Here is a 14244-nt window from a genome sequence, read left to right as displayed (position 1 = left end):
AATACTGCCCCCATGGCTGGCAAATCCCTGCGGCCCAGCCATGAGCCCCCATTCCAGGCACCCATCACACTGATGAAACAGTGGAAGGAAGAAAAATAAGGGATGAGAGGGGGGAAGACGCTAAATGAACCGCTGCACAGACCACTGCATAAACGCTCGATGAAGAACTGGCAGATCCTAGCAGTGTACAAAGCTACCACGTACCATGTGAGCCTGCTCTTATGGGATTGGCCGCTGGATGCCCGCTAAGCTTGCGAACCGCTTGACCGCTAAGCTCGTGGTGGTTAACTTAGTTAACTTACATTTAACCAAATTTAACAAAAAACTCCTGTTCAATTCAGGAGGGGAGTTTGAAGCCCTGACCATTCAGACTAAGAATTTAGTAGGTGCACACAGTACCAATGAGAGGTAGTACCACGGATTTGTGCCAAAAAAACCCAAGAGTTGATAGACTTTTGTTTTGGAAATCCATCAGAGTATACAGTATATAATATATTTCCTTCTGTGTCCTAAATTTAAGTGTTACTTTATGTATTTCTTAGAATTTTATACAAACCCGGCGAGGAAATGGATTTTTGATTCGCTTCAGTCTCACAGTTATACGATTCCGAAATTTTTTTGGCAACTCTCCCTCGGTCGTCGTTTATATGGAGATTGCCCGAACATTTCCAAATATGGCTATTTGCTTTGTTCGTTTTTTTTACTCGACCAATCAAACCTATCCGTCCCATACGTCACCGTTCTGTCCCTTGGCCGGGAGTTTGCCTGTTTCTCTGATATTAGCGAGAGAAAATACAGAAGTATACTGGTGCTTCAAGGCCAAATTTGTCCATCTACTTGAGATACATTTATTACAACAAGCTCTTCAAAGAAAGTTGTATTCCTGGTCGCCCTTGAAATCATGGGCAACGCTCCAACGAAGAAAGGCGACCCAGAAAATGGTACAATGAATTTCGCGGGAGCATCTGTTGTTATGCTAGCTCATCGTGGCGAAAAAAACCTTTATGTAATGTTTTCTTTTATTTTCCTTCAGTAAAAAATTTCCTTATGGAAGCCAAAGAAGAATTTAATACGAAATGGGAAAAGCCATCACAGGTGAGCTGTTTTCAATAAAAGTGTTCCAAGGTCTATTCATTTTGAATTATAAAACGCACAATAATGTTCATCTCAGTCATTGAAGGCTTTTCGCTCGACGAGACTTGTAAATTGAGGTAACTTAACGGTGCCCGTCGCTTTCGTACAACCTTGATCGTTTTCTTTCGGCGGCGATTCATTAATCAATTCATAGTAGGAGACTTACTTATTTTTATTATATAAGCTCATGCTATCTCGAGCTGTATATGTTCAGAATATTGCTTTATGTTTATGTCTGATCCACACAGAATACTGCAAGTTTGGACGAATTTGAACTTTTGAAGACGCTGGGTACAGGATCTTTCGGTCGAGTTATGCTTGTTCGACACAAGAGTAGCTCGCGCTACTTTGCGATGAAAATTTTAGACAAGCAGAAGGTAATCTTTTGTCTATTCTGTAAATACATCGCTTGTAACCCGGGATATTTTGAATGAACCCAAGGTTGATGGAGGTTCATACGAATCACGGAATGGTTTAGGTTTCAGCGAGCAATATTTTACCATAAAATTTCATTTCGAAATTTTATTTTTTAGCCGTAACTTTTGCTGTTTAAGAAAAGCGAGGTTTTTCGTTTCTAGAACTTTTGTTTTCGTTGAAGTTGGGTTGTTAGTGACAAGCTGCCCCTCTATTATTTTCACATTATGTATGCAAGTTTCGGTGGATACGTGCTTGTATCAAATTCATTGACTCAAATCGTTGCGTTATTTTTAGTTTTAGGCTTATGTTTTTTTTCCAGGGATGGAAATGCTATCATCTTGTTTAATTTTGTTCGTCGGACATGGGCATTAGTGCAGACATGTAACAGGTGTTACTATGAATAATATTGATTGGATACCATTTAATTGTCGTCCGCTTTGCTCTATGACTTAAGGTTGTGAAGTTAAAACAAGTGGAGCACACTTTGAACGAAAAGAGAATCCTGCAAGCCATTACTTTCCCGTTCTTGGTGAATCTGGAATGGCACTTCAAGGTCGGTGTATTTGTCAAAATATAAATCCTATAATTTTTCCTTTGGGTCCTTCATATCACATTGTACAATTGTTCAAATAACGATGCTACTTTCTTTCGAATTTTGTTTTCTGAAAATATTTTGAGAAACATCTCCATCCTGTGATAATTATTTTTGCTATTAGGTACAAAATTGTTGCAACCTTTTACAAAGGGTCTGTCGAATTCCAGAATGGACCTGTTTCTCTGTGGCTTTTTTCCTGAATCTCGCATTCTCTAATAAAAGGTTATCAATATTGGGAAAAGTTATTATAGATTGGTATTTTTTGTGATAATGTTTACATGTATAATGAAGGTCAATGTTATTTCATTATTGGTACTGTTAATGCTCTTAATTATATAACTACAGTAACACACCATTGTTTCCAAGAATGGAAATGATTTAGGCCTGTATGAAATTTTGTCATGTATTTTATTCCTCCCATGTTGGTGGACATGTTACCCTGCGAGCAGAGTCTCTTTCGATCTTCCTAGATAAGTCGGGAAGAGGAAAGTAGACTCTGCTCGCCGCTTCCACATTTTGTATTGAGCATGCATTAAAAATTGAAAATGTATGTATGTCAGTCACGCGTGACCAGTAGCCACAAAACGAAGAAGAAGAAGTCGGAATATTTTCGAACAACTCCGGCAAACACACGACAATCAAGGAATCATTTCATTGGAAACTCAAGATAGTCCATATATCTTAAAAATGCCATTTTATTTTTTTACTGAAAAATTTATAGGTTTCTGTCAGGCTAGTTTCTGTAACCGACACATAGGAAAAACTTATGGGAATTCTAACAGTTAAAATTGCCACGCTGTTGTAAATTTCAAAATATTGATGACGCATGGCGACTGATCATGCGCAAAAATAAAAAAAACAGGTTTGACAAGTCGAAACTGGACTGACTCATCCAATTCTTTGGATGAGCGGCAAATCAAATAATGTGGAAGCGGCGAGCAGAGTCTACTTTCCTCTTCCTGACTTATCTAGGAAGATCGAAAGAGACTCTGCTCGCAGGGTATGGACATGTTTGATTCCACACAAAATATTACAAAGTTAATGGCTGTAAACACAGTGTATCTTCCATACAGAGGCAGACGCTGATTAAAATGGGAAATGTTAGCACTACTAGAAGCTCTTAGGCTTTGTCCTCCATATTATGTCCTAGCTTAAAAGTAATTATACAACTACAGTGTGGTCTCTGCGTAGCTTTCCTTGTTACCTGAGAGTAGCATTGACTTTCTGCTCTCTCTGTTCATAAATACCAATTAAAAGCAGCATATTTTTCTGTATGTACCAGTCAGCAGAAATACAAACATTGTGATTTTCAGAGTTATGAAAATTTCAGACTGGAGCCTACAGCACTCCAAAATACTCGGTAGGCTTGAACTGCAGCTCGTGATCTCCCATGGGGAAGCAGGTGGAAAAATTGCATAGATGGGCCAAGGTGGGACTCTAAACAATTGGCAGTGAGCAAAATGGTAAACCAGCTTAATCGTTTTGCCCCTTCAGGGGTGGTTCTCCATGGATGAGTAATATTGTCTTTCATTAGACCGTAACATCTACAAGTGGCCATTTCAGGAAGGGACAGGTTAACAGATGTGTGTCACAAGTCATGCTAAATTATGGCGTCCCCTTTGATCACTAAAGGGCGTTTGGTTAGTTTTAACTGGCAAGGCATGTGAAAGATGGAAGATAAATAGATTGTGGAATAATGGTGATCAAATTTTTATTTGTAGGATAATACCAACTTGTACATGGTGCTGGAGTTTGTAGTTGGAGGGGAAATGTTCTCCCATTTGAGGCGTATTGGTAGATTCAGGTAATAACAGCCTTTCACTGTTAGCTTTTGCTTTCAGTAAGAATTTTAGAAGGCAGCAAAACCCGAGGAGTGGGCGGAGAATAAACAATGCACACTGAAGGAGGGGTTTTCAAGAGCTGAAGGCACAAGCTTGTTGGGTGCCAGTGGGTATCCTACCCTGGAAAATTTTGAAATTTGGACCTCTTTAGAGTGCATTTCTTTGCATTGTGAACACAACTCTATTATCATTAAATTTTGGCTTTTTTACTAAGAGAGTACATTGTTTTAAGACAATGCTAGTCAAATTAAATCTGACTGGCAATTTATTCTTAGAAAGGTAAAAAGAAAATGTTCATTGGGCATGACATACTGTCATAGTACATGCAGCAAGCATCTACATGCATCCTTGACAGCTCTTTGTGCTTAACGATTTCTTGAGTTTATCAATGGGAACTTTTGATGTTAATTCCTTTTCAGTGAAACTCATTCAAGATTCTATGCATCTCAGATTGTGCTGGCTTTTGAGTATCTACATTCTCTAGATCTTATTTACAGGTAATGGTGTTGTGAAAGCATCTACACTGTATCAGTGAGTGCTTTTCAGTGAAGTAATGCTACTTTTTATTTCTAAGACAACCTTTGCAATATCCCTGTGTATTTTGTGCATTTTCAAAAAGCTTGTAAAGCTTTAAGCTGTGTCAGGAAAGTGGGCCATTTGCATAGCTTTTTGGTATGTTCTGTATGCTTATGTTGGGCTTGTAACAATTCAACTGTTACAGGGCTTGAAATTGCAACCAATACAGTCGCATTTTCGACTGAATTTTTTCCCTTTGCAACTAAAATATCTGGAGAAGTCGCAAATTTGCCACTTGTTTCGTCTTTGCTCGTTCGAAACAAAAGGGCTTATAGTAGTTGCCACTTTGCTGCTCTTTTTACTAAAATATATGAAGAAATGACAAAATTATTTTGTTTCTCGCCTTGAGTTTTCTTTCAATCTGAAGATAGCGTATTTGTAGCGTAATTTTGCTGGGATGTTACGTGCACAACTCCATTCCTTCGATGTCATTCGCTATTGTCAGCGGTTTCTTTCAACACAAGTATTGTGGGCTCATATTTTGTTTTGCTACTTCACTGACAACACAATGCAGCACAATGATTTTGCAACTAAATTTTTCGAAATTGCGATTACATTTTCGTATCTTGTCGCAAAATTGTGGCTGGATTTTTTTGCTAATTTCAAGCCCTGTGTTAGGGGTTTTTATGACAAAGCAAATAGACAATACCATGTGTTTAAGTCTCGCATCACTAGTTAATGAAATTTGTTTGAAAATGGACCTCCTAGTTGATTTCTTACTTTGCTTAGCCCATTGACAGGTAAAATCATCTGGTGTTAGACGGAGTAAAATCTATGAAGTCTCACTCCCAGGAGTCAATGGGTTAAATGACAAACAAAAAACGGATCCAAATTCATAGAACAGGTCACGGAAAATGATAATAATAAACAATTATTGGATGAGGTTGAGCGTGATATCATGAATTATCAAAACCGAGGTCTGTGTTCGGCTGAGGCAGATAACACAGACACAAGGTTTTGATAATTCATGATATCATTGTGAAAACCAAATTCAATAACTGTTTTATTATACATTTTTCACATAATTCACCCTCAGAAAACGAAGCGAAGCGTTCAGCCATTTTGTTTCTGAGGAGAACACTCCAAGGGGCTTAGTAACCAGGCAGACGTTGAACTTGACATGATAAATGTAATATCTGCAGCAGATATTACATTGATCATATCAAGTTCACAAGCTATTGTGAATTGATTGAATGCTCTCGACCAATCAGATTTTTTGTAGTGAGTCTGATGTATAATAATAATTATTAATGGTTTGATAATGTATTTTGCCTTTTGTATAGGGATCTGAAACCAGAGAATCTCTTGATAGACGAGAAAGGTTATTTAAAGGTGAGAAGAAACTACAGTACCACCTGAAAGTATTGACCCCTCGGGGTGAGGCAATACCTCGTCTTTACCGCAGGTAGTGGTCGCGCGCCACCGAGGTATGCAAAATAATGTTCCCTTGGTAAAAACGAAGTGCAATTTGCGGCAGGAGAAAAGACGAGGCTTGCCACAGGAAGCACCCTGTCAAATTTTAGGTCTCATGGAAGGAATGGTAATCAAAATGAGAGAGTGCGCGATTTATGCAAGGACTCAAATTTTATAGTCTTTACTTAATGTAAAACGGAAGACTTCTTAAAAGATACAGAGATACTGTAAACTAACCGACAGCTGTATTATCCAACCTACAAAATGCTTGTTGTTTTCAAGGCTGAAATACTGTATTTATACCTCAGAAATTTGTTTGGTTTCAAGAAAGGTTTGATTGTGTCTCTCTTTGCCTGAGCCTGACCTCATCTTATTTATCTTATTTTGGAGAAATTCAAACCTGTGTGATTGTCTTTGTTTTATCATCGCCATTTTGGTGAAAAGAAAATATTCCTTCCACAAATTGTTAAACTTGTGAAATTTCAAAGTTCTTTCAACGACTTCCAAGGCATTGGAGGCTTTGTCACTACTATTTCAAGACCAATGTACCGATGAATTAAGAATGGTTTTGTTTTTTTGTCTCTTTCATCAGCAATAAAATAATATAGAATGCAGCATGTTGATTTCACATAGAAAACAAATTTAAGAATAGACTGGAAAGTCTGAATTATCTGAATGCTCATCGTTTGCATACAAATTATAAAAAACTTTAAAACTTTCTGTTGTAATTAGCGAAAGTTTCCCTGGTTGTTTTCTTCCCTTCTAAATGTAGTGTGTGGATAACTTGGGAAATTTTGAAATTTTGCCTGAAGAATGATAATAATAATTCTTAACTTGACATTAAGTTATATGTTCCAACCATCTTTGTTCCAGTGCTCTTGTCGCGCTCTTTAGTCAGCTGGCCGTCACTCCTGATGAATTTGCATAAACCACCTCGATTTGCACCAAATATTACCCAGAGCACGAAAACAATATTTTATTCCAAAAAAAAAAATGTTTTGTTCCCAAAAGATCAATATTAATTTTGGATTAGTTCAGGCATTTGAAATCCTGGATTCTTTCCTTAGAATATTTTTATTTTTTTGTAATTTGTTGGAAAGTAATACTACAGTAGGAAACCGCAAGAATAATATTTACATACTTTGAACAACAAACTGTTGGTCACGCAAGGTTTTCAAGGATGTGTTGATGTGTTTTGAAAATACTCCATGACCAACAATCCGAGATTTTAGTCAATTTAAAGTAAATCTGTAATAGTCACATTTTGGACAGTGATTAGCTCTCAAAGACACTCTCTAGCTTGAGTAGTTTTATAACCTTTCAACCAGGCATTGCAAGAACCAGTCACATGGAACACATAAGCTTTCAGTTTTGTCTATACACTGTATTGTCAAAACCCTCTCTGGCTGCGGGATAATAAATCGAGATAATAAATGTATGTTTGGGCGTTGAGCGGCAAAAACAAGTGGACATATTCTCCCATAAAGTTAAATGAATAAAACACAAGTGGGACTAGCATCGAAGAAATCAACTTGTCAAACCTTCAAAGGAACAGTCAAAATCATCAGTGCAATCAAAATACGTCGCAAAGAAGGTTTCAAATGTGGTTGGAATCTGGCTACCGGCTATGATCCTCTTTGCTGTTCGCAATTTCCAGCTGATACTTATTCAGTTTCTGTTCTTCGGTGGGATTTCAACATTGTAATCTGGCTTATCCTAAACACAAAGTCAACGGAAACCCTTTCCAACTTCACTTTTCCCGTGGCAACTTGAGAGCCTAGCTGTAAATTTCCCTCGGCAAATGATGAAAACCAATCAGAGGGCAGAGCTGAAACAGCAGATTCCAACATTTTCAGATCCAGCGAATCAAATGTCCGGTACAAAACAATGAAGTCACAACTTGTTCATGGACTGGTGATGTGTTAGTGACTATGGGGTCGGTTACTATAAATTATCTAGGTGGCCCCGGTTTCAGTGAATGCATTTTAAGGTACAGTGTAACCCGTGATCAAAAGCAACTTGTAGAGAATTTCCTTGTGTGAAAGAAAAGGACAGCCTTAAATTTAAAACAGTGTGGCTATTAAGCTCTTTGTCCTATAGTTGACTATTTAATTACTGTAAACACCGGCGTATAGGCGAGAGATTAGAAACTTAGATTTTGGAAAAAAAAATTTGCAAGAAATTAAAACAAATCAAAAGTGGAGTCTTGACAAAGATGTCTTACATGTAAGTGCACTGTTTCTTCAAGTTTCTTGCACGTGTCAACCCGCGTATCAACTCACTAACATTTAAAACAGAGAATTCATACTAAAACTCTTACCTATAATTTTGATTCTCCAATAGTATGAAAATCCGACTAGGACATAAATTTGATCTTTCTCTGGCATTTTTAATCCAGTATTTTTCATTCCTGTCCATTTCTCATTAGAATTTACATGCAACAACATGCAACAACAACGTTTCGGTTCGTTTTAGCTTAGTAACCAGGCATTCTCGCTCGTGGTGGATCAATTTCTGTCGAAGTGAGCGGCCATCGTCGACATTGTAAACAACTTTGTGGTGGAATGGAGATTCCCTGCCGAGTGAAGGTCACCTTCTCAAGAAAGGCAATGTTAAAGCGCTTAAAAGATCTTTTCACGAAAAAAGTTTAATTAATCATTGTGTAAGCTCAAACAAAAACGGCTCTTTTAGGAGTCACCAAACTCGCAAAAGCAATGATCAATGCGTAATGTGGTATAGTTTTATGAAGTTCTTATTAATTTGCTGCACAGATCTATACAGACTTAAGAATTTTCGCTAAACTTGTTAATTTATACAAATTTACGGCATGGTGTCTAGATATTCTCGCAGATAAGCCACATCTCCGATTTGAGGGGAAAATTTTGAGCGAAAAGATGCGGCTTATACGCCGGTGTTTATGGTATTATGTTTTGTAGGTCACTGATTTTGGATTCGCCAAGAGAGTGAAGGGAAGAACATGGACTCTGTGTGGAACACCAGAATATCTTGCACCAGAGATCATTCTTAGTAAGGTAAGGTGAAGGATAGAAAGCCTTATCTGATATGGCTTCAAGTATGCAGTAGGCAGGGAATCAAGGATTTAGCCCAGAGACTGGCACGAATTTCCTTTATGTTCAAATATACATGTATTGAGGAGCAGGGTTGGTGCAGTGGTGAGAGTACTCGCCTTCCACCAATGTGGCCCAAGATCAATTCCTGGATTTGACACCATGTGTGGGTTGAGTTTGTTGGTTCTCTACTCTACTCAGAGCAGAGGTTTTTCCTCTGGTACTCCAGTTTTCCATCTCCTCAAAAACCAACATTTGATTTGATTTGTTCTGATTTCAGTTGATTTGTAGTCTCCCCAATTAGCAGGGCTTGAAATTGTGACCAATACAGTTGCATTTGCGACTAAAATGTTTGGAGAAGTCGCAAATTTGCGACTTGTTTTCATCTTCGCTCTTTCGAAACAAAAGGGTTAGCAGTTGCCGCTTTGCTGCTCTTTTTACTAAAATAAATGAAGATACGACAAAATTATTTTGTTTCTCGCCTTGAGTTTTCTTTCAATCTGAAGATAGCGTAATTGTAGTGTAATTTCGCTGCGATGTTACATGTACAACTCCATTCCTTCTATATCATGCGCCATTTTCAGCAGTTTCTTTCACACAAGTATTGCTGGCTCATATTTTGTTTTGCTACACCGCTGACAACACAATGCAGCGCGACGGTTTTGTGACTAAATTTTGCAAAATTGCGACTACATTTTCGTACCTTGTCGTAAAATTGCAACTGGATTTTTTCGTTTATTTCAAGCCCTGATTAGTAAAGCACTTGTGCTTGGCTAAATAACCTTGAGACTTAAATAAAGTGATCATTAATGTTGTTGTTGTTATTATTATTATTATTATTATTATTATGATTATCATTATATTATTATTATTATTATTATTATTAGTATTAGTAGTAGTACATGGCTGCGCAGAGATTCGAAATTTCTCTGTTTATTTGTAAACACCAATGAAATACCAAACCATTTCACTTTAGTATTTTTTGTTGTGCGTCCTAACCTAGAAGAATGGTGCAATTTTTACATAACCATAGCAACAGTGATCTTTTCACATGTGAAGATAAGCCGAACATTTACATGTGAGTATTTGTTTTTCAGGTGCAAGCTCACCTGGTACTTCATTGGTGTTTATCAGAAACCCATAAGGGTTGAAACGTGTAATGGCCCCTTGTGTGCTCGGAAACAAGCTTCTGAATATTCAATTTGCTAAGTACCATATTTGGAACAACAAGAGCGAGGGGTTTCCAAATATGGTACTTAGCACTGAAACATTCAACCAATCAGTTTGCACTGAATATTCGGAAGCTGTGAACGTGTGTTACACGTTTCAACCCTTATGGGTTTCTGTGTTTATTTGATAAGCTTATAAATTTGTGCTCATCTCCTGAAGTGGATGTGCAGAATGTTATTGCGTTTTTGCTTTTTTTACCACCATAATTGTTTTAAGAATAACTATGTATTGAAAATACATTTGATTGTGGATCACTTTGTAGTTGTGGCTTTTTTCAGGGTTATAACAAAGCTGTTGATTGGTGGGCACTAGGAGTTCTTATATATGAAATGGCTGCTGGTTATCCTCCATTCTTTGCTGATCAGCCAATCCAGATTTATGAAAAGATTGTCTCTGGAAAGGTAAATGTAATAGGTTTGGCTGACGCTGCAGAGTAGTTAGTTTTTAAACATCTCAGTGAATAATTTATTTATGTGGCTACAAAATAAAGAAGACAAAAGTATTCTTAACCAGCCTATTTTGGTGAACTTGTACATGTGCCTGTTTATTCTCCTTTAGAATCATTATTTGTTTTCCTAGCTTTACTCACTAAAGTGCAGAGAATAAAGAGCAGAAAGCTGATATTAACTATAGCAAATTGCTTTAAAAAGCACTTGATTTTGATCTGGAGGTATTGTTTTTATTCAACTAAGAATATATCCTTACTGATGTGGTCATTGCAGGACTCTTAAAAGAATACCCTAGAGCTTGTAATTTTACATTAATTTTGTGTATGGTGTAGTGGAAAACACATTTCCAAGAGATCTTTTTTTCAGAGTGCAGAGGGAGTAGCCACTTGAAAATTCAATTTACCTTGTGTTAACAAAAAGAAACAATGTGAGATAGATGTGTGATGAAGAGAATACCCGAGCTTAATCCATGAGGAGTTAGGCTGTGGTTTTAGTGCTTTGATTGTTTGATTCTTGTCTTTTAAGGTCCGTTTCCCTTCTCATTTCACTGCGGATCTTAAAGACCTGCTAAGAAATCTCCTACAAGTAGACTTAACAAAACGTTATGGAAATCTGAAGAATGGTGTTGGAGACATCAGAGGTCACAAGTGGTTTTCATCCACAGATTGGATAGCCATTTACCAGCGGAAAGTATGTATTTTTTAGGCAGAAAGTCATGCAGTGTGTTGTGAGCCTTTTGAGGCTGCTTGTGGAAACTTTGAGGAAAAGCACAGGAGATACATACCCAAGAAACTATGATTTAGATGCAAATTGGCTGCACCAGGAATTGATGCTATTTTTACAATTAAATCACACTATCAGTTTTCTTTCGTTTGCTATGTCACTACAACGTTCCAGTGGTAATGTACTTAATCTGGCCTCGTTAATGAATGACTTAATTTGTAGCTGTCAGGGAATAATTGGATGAAGGGGGTAGTTTCTAAAGAAACTGTGGTGCTGCGTCGGTGGGGAAGTAGTATACAAAAAGTTGGTTTTATCAACGGAGCTGACAATGTAAATTGGCCAGCGTACAGATATTCTAAAAGCTTTTAGAAGCTTTTAGAATCTCTGTACGGTGGCCAATTTACATTATCAACTCCGTTCATAAAACCAAATTTTTGTTTAGGGAATAATAGGGTTATGCTTTAAATTGATGTTTACAGAACAAAGATTTCATTTGTACTACTGTAGTTATTCTATTTCTCTGAAAGGCAAGGTTACTTTTTTTGCTATCCCTTACCCCACAGTTGACATCTTATACCGGGACCAGCGAGTGAGAGTGTATGTTGGCGTTTTTCACAGCATCTTAAGTTCTATCGTGCGGGAATATTCTTAGATAATGGCCATTTACTGGCGCTGTTGCACTGGCCAAGTCTTCCTAGTAATATATTTACTTCCTTATTAGTACATCCCATTCACATCTCAAACGTCTGAGGAAACCCCCTATTGACGAGGAAAATCGTCTGGCGTTGGACAGTTACATGCAAATCTATTAAAGTGCACCGAAACCCAAATATTTTTTGTTCCTAATATAAATTTCCCCATCCAAAGCAAACGGATGTCAGCATTGTTACCCAGAATTTTGCTTTTTCTGTGCCGTGCAAGTCACGTAAACTAGGAAGAACTACTGTAGCAGTAATCTGGACCCACGACCGTGATGTGAGAGGCATGGGTCTATTCTCGATTTTACGTCACAAACTGCTTTGCATTCCTGTTTTGAAAGAAATTTTGCATTGCAAATTAAAGCAGTTTGTGACGTAAAGTCGAGAACAGACCCATGCTTCTCACGTCACGGTCGGGGGTCCAAATTACTGCTAGTTTTGATAACCTTGCGCTTTTTGCCCGGCAAATAAAAAGCGTAATTTTGAGGTAAGAATCGTCAAACATGTTTTCTTTTCGTGGAGAAATCAATATCGTGGACTAAAATATTTGGGTTTAGGTGCACTTCAAGTCTCTTTCTCAGGAGCCAAATGGGTTAATGTATAGCACAAGCTATGCTTTTCTCTTATCGCAAACTAATTTGCAGGGATTTGGTAAAGTCGATAACTCGTAACAGTAATTCAACAGACAAACCTGAGGTCGACGGTGCGCTCATTTTACTCCCCCCACGACATCAGTGCTCTGTTTTACGGGTATTTAAAGCTACTTAGCTACACGGAAAGGAAAGAAGTCGAAACAAGGATGCGAGATCTGGGAATCGTTCTCTGGACCTCTTACACCAAGGCCGCGCGCTAACCGAGTGTGCCATCCTCGCTCCTACTGTTATGCAAACAATTTCTTTTGTTTAGCGTTGAATAAAAGACACGTCTGCTTATCATGTGAGTGGAAACCAAGGGTATACACTCTAGGTTTATTTTAAGTCATCAAATGACTTTTGTTATATTTTTTTACAGGTGGAAGCACCTTTTATTCCCAAGTGTAAAGGTCCCGGAGATCCCAGCAACTTTGATGATTACGAGGAAGAACCACTTCACATTTCCACTTCAGAGAAGTGTGCAAAGGAATTTTCTGATTTCTGAAGAGTAGCTAACAAGTTCAATGTATTTAACTCAACCAAAAGTGTACAGAAAGTGACTTAAATATATCAGTCATTCTTAAAGAGGGAAAGGCTGACCTTTGACAGACAGGACGGAAGTCTGGATGTTACCTCTTTGGCTGATGATCCTCTGGTTTCCTTAGAACTTCTTCATAAAGTCAGTTTATTTATATACGTGCAAAACAACTCAATTATCGTAGGTTTTAGCAGAAATAGTTTTTAAGTGCAGGCATGTAAATGTTTATTTGTAATTTATACATAATTATATATAATTTGCCTATTCAGAATCCTCGAACACAAGAATGAGATAATCTGCTTTGTTTCATGTTACTCGTCATCCTTAAATCATCAATTATGTTCATCATGCCTTTCAATGAAACTTTTGTGTAATTGGTATTAATCAAGTCAGAAAACTGAGAGTTAAGACTTCAAGGCAACCTAGACTCTAAATTTAATTTATTTATTGTTTTAACACGATCTCATTTGAGAGATGTGAGAAGGAAATGTGTAATTTTCTCTTCACAAGATGTTTTGCATGTGACATTCCACCCTTGTCTTGATTCTTTGCCTTTTAGTTTCAACATCTCAAGTCTTCTTCCTTAAGTTCTGAGAAAATGTTATATCATTTTATGTGCCTTGTTGAGTTTATTTAAAATCTAGATTTTTATTCAGGGCAATAAAGTTTAAACAGTAAACTGAATTTGTTTGTTTGTAATCAACTGCCAGCTAAGTATGCCTGCCTGCTAGTGCATGGGGATTATGTTCTGTATATAGCAGCTGTCAAAGTCACCTTAGACATGCCTATGGCTCTTCAAGTTCTATCTTTGGAAAGTAAGTCCTCAGGACTGCAAGGAAAGGATGATTAGTCCAGTTTGTTTATTTGGTTATTTGTGTACGTTGCAAGGGTGTTGTGTTACAGTAAAAGTTAAATATTTTGGGAATATTG

General features: G+C 37.5%; 1 protein-coding gene across 4 annotated transcripts in view; it reads left to right on the top strand.

Annotated features, from left to right (window-relative positions):
- The window catches only part of LOC137974471 (cAMP-dependent protein kinase catalytic subunit alpha-like), a 20231-nt gene extending 6233 nt beyond the window's left edge, over positions 1 to 13998 (top strand). For 3 of the 4 annotated variants that reach the window (XM_068821487.1, XM_068821485.1, XM_068821486.1), the window contains exons 3-12: positions 1034 to 1095; positions 1383 to 1511; positions 2006 to 2104; positions 3868 to 3950; positions 4407 to 4484; positions 5847 to 5895; positions 8913 to 9008; positions 10553 to 10675; positions 11249 to 11413; positions 13156 to 13998. In XM_068821487.1, coding sequence (XP_068677588.1) covers positions 1034 to 1095; positions 1383 to 1511; positions 2006 to 2104; positions 3868 to 3950; positions 4407 to 4484; positions 5847 to 5895; positions 8913 to 9008; positions 10553 to 10675; positions 11249 to 11413; positions 13156 to 13281 — 1010 coding nt within the window. In that variant the 3' untranslated portion in view covers positions 13282 to 13998. Of the gene's footprint in view, positions 1 to 741; positions 942 to 1033; positions 1096 to 1382; positions 1512 to 2005; positions 2105 to 3867; positions 3951 to 4406; positions 4485 to 5846; positions 5896 to 8912; positions 9009 to 10552; positions 10676 to 11248; positions 11414 to 13155 lie in introns of those variants that run through there. The other variant, XM_068821483.1, reaches the window with a different exon arrangement.
- Positions 13999 to 14244: the final 246 nt, after the last annotated feature.

The sequence above is a fragment of the Montipora foliosa genome, chromosome 10 (assembly GCF_036669935.1).
Source record: "Montipora foliosa isolate CH-2021 chromosome 10, ASM3666993v2, whole genome shotgun sequence".
Lineage (NCBI taxonomy): Eukaryota > Metazoa > Cnidaria > Anthozoa > Scleractinia > Acroporidae > Montipora > Montipora foliosa.
The sequence above is the reverse complement of the archived record's forward strand: the minus strand, read 5'-3'. Positions and strand labels throughout refer to the sequence as shown.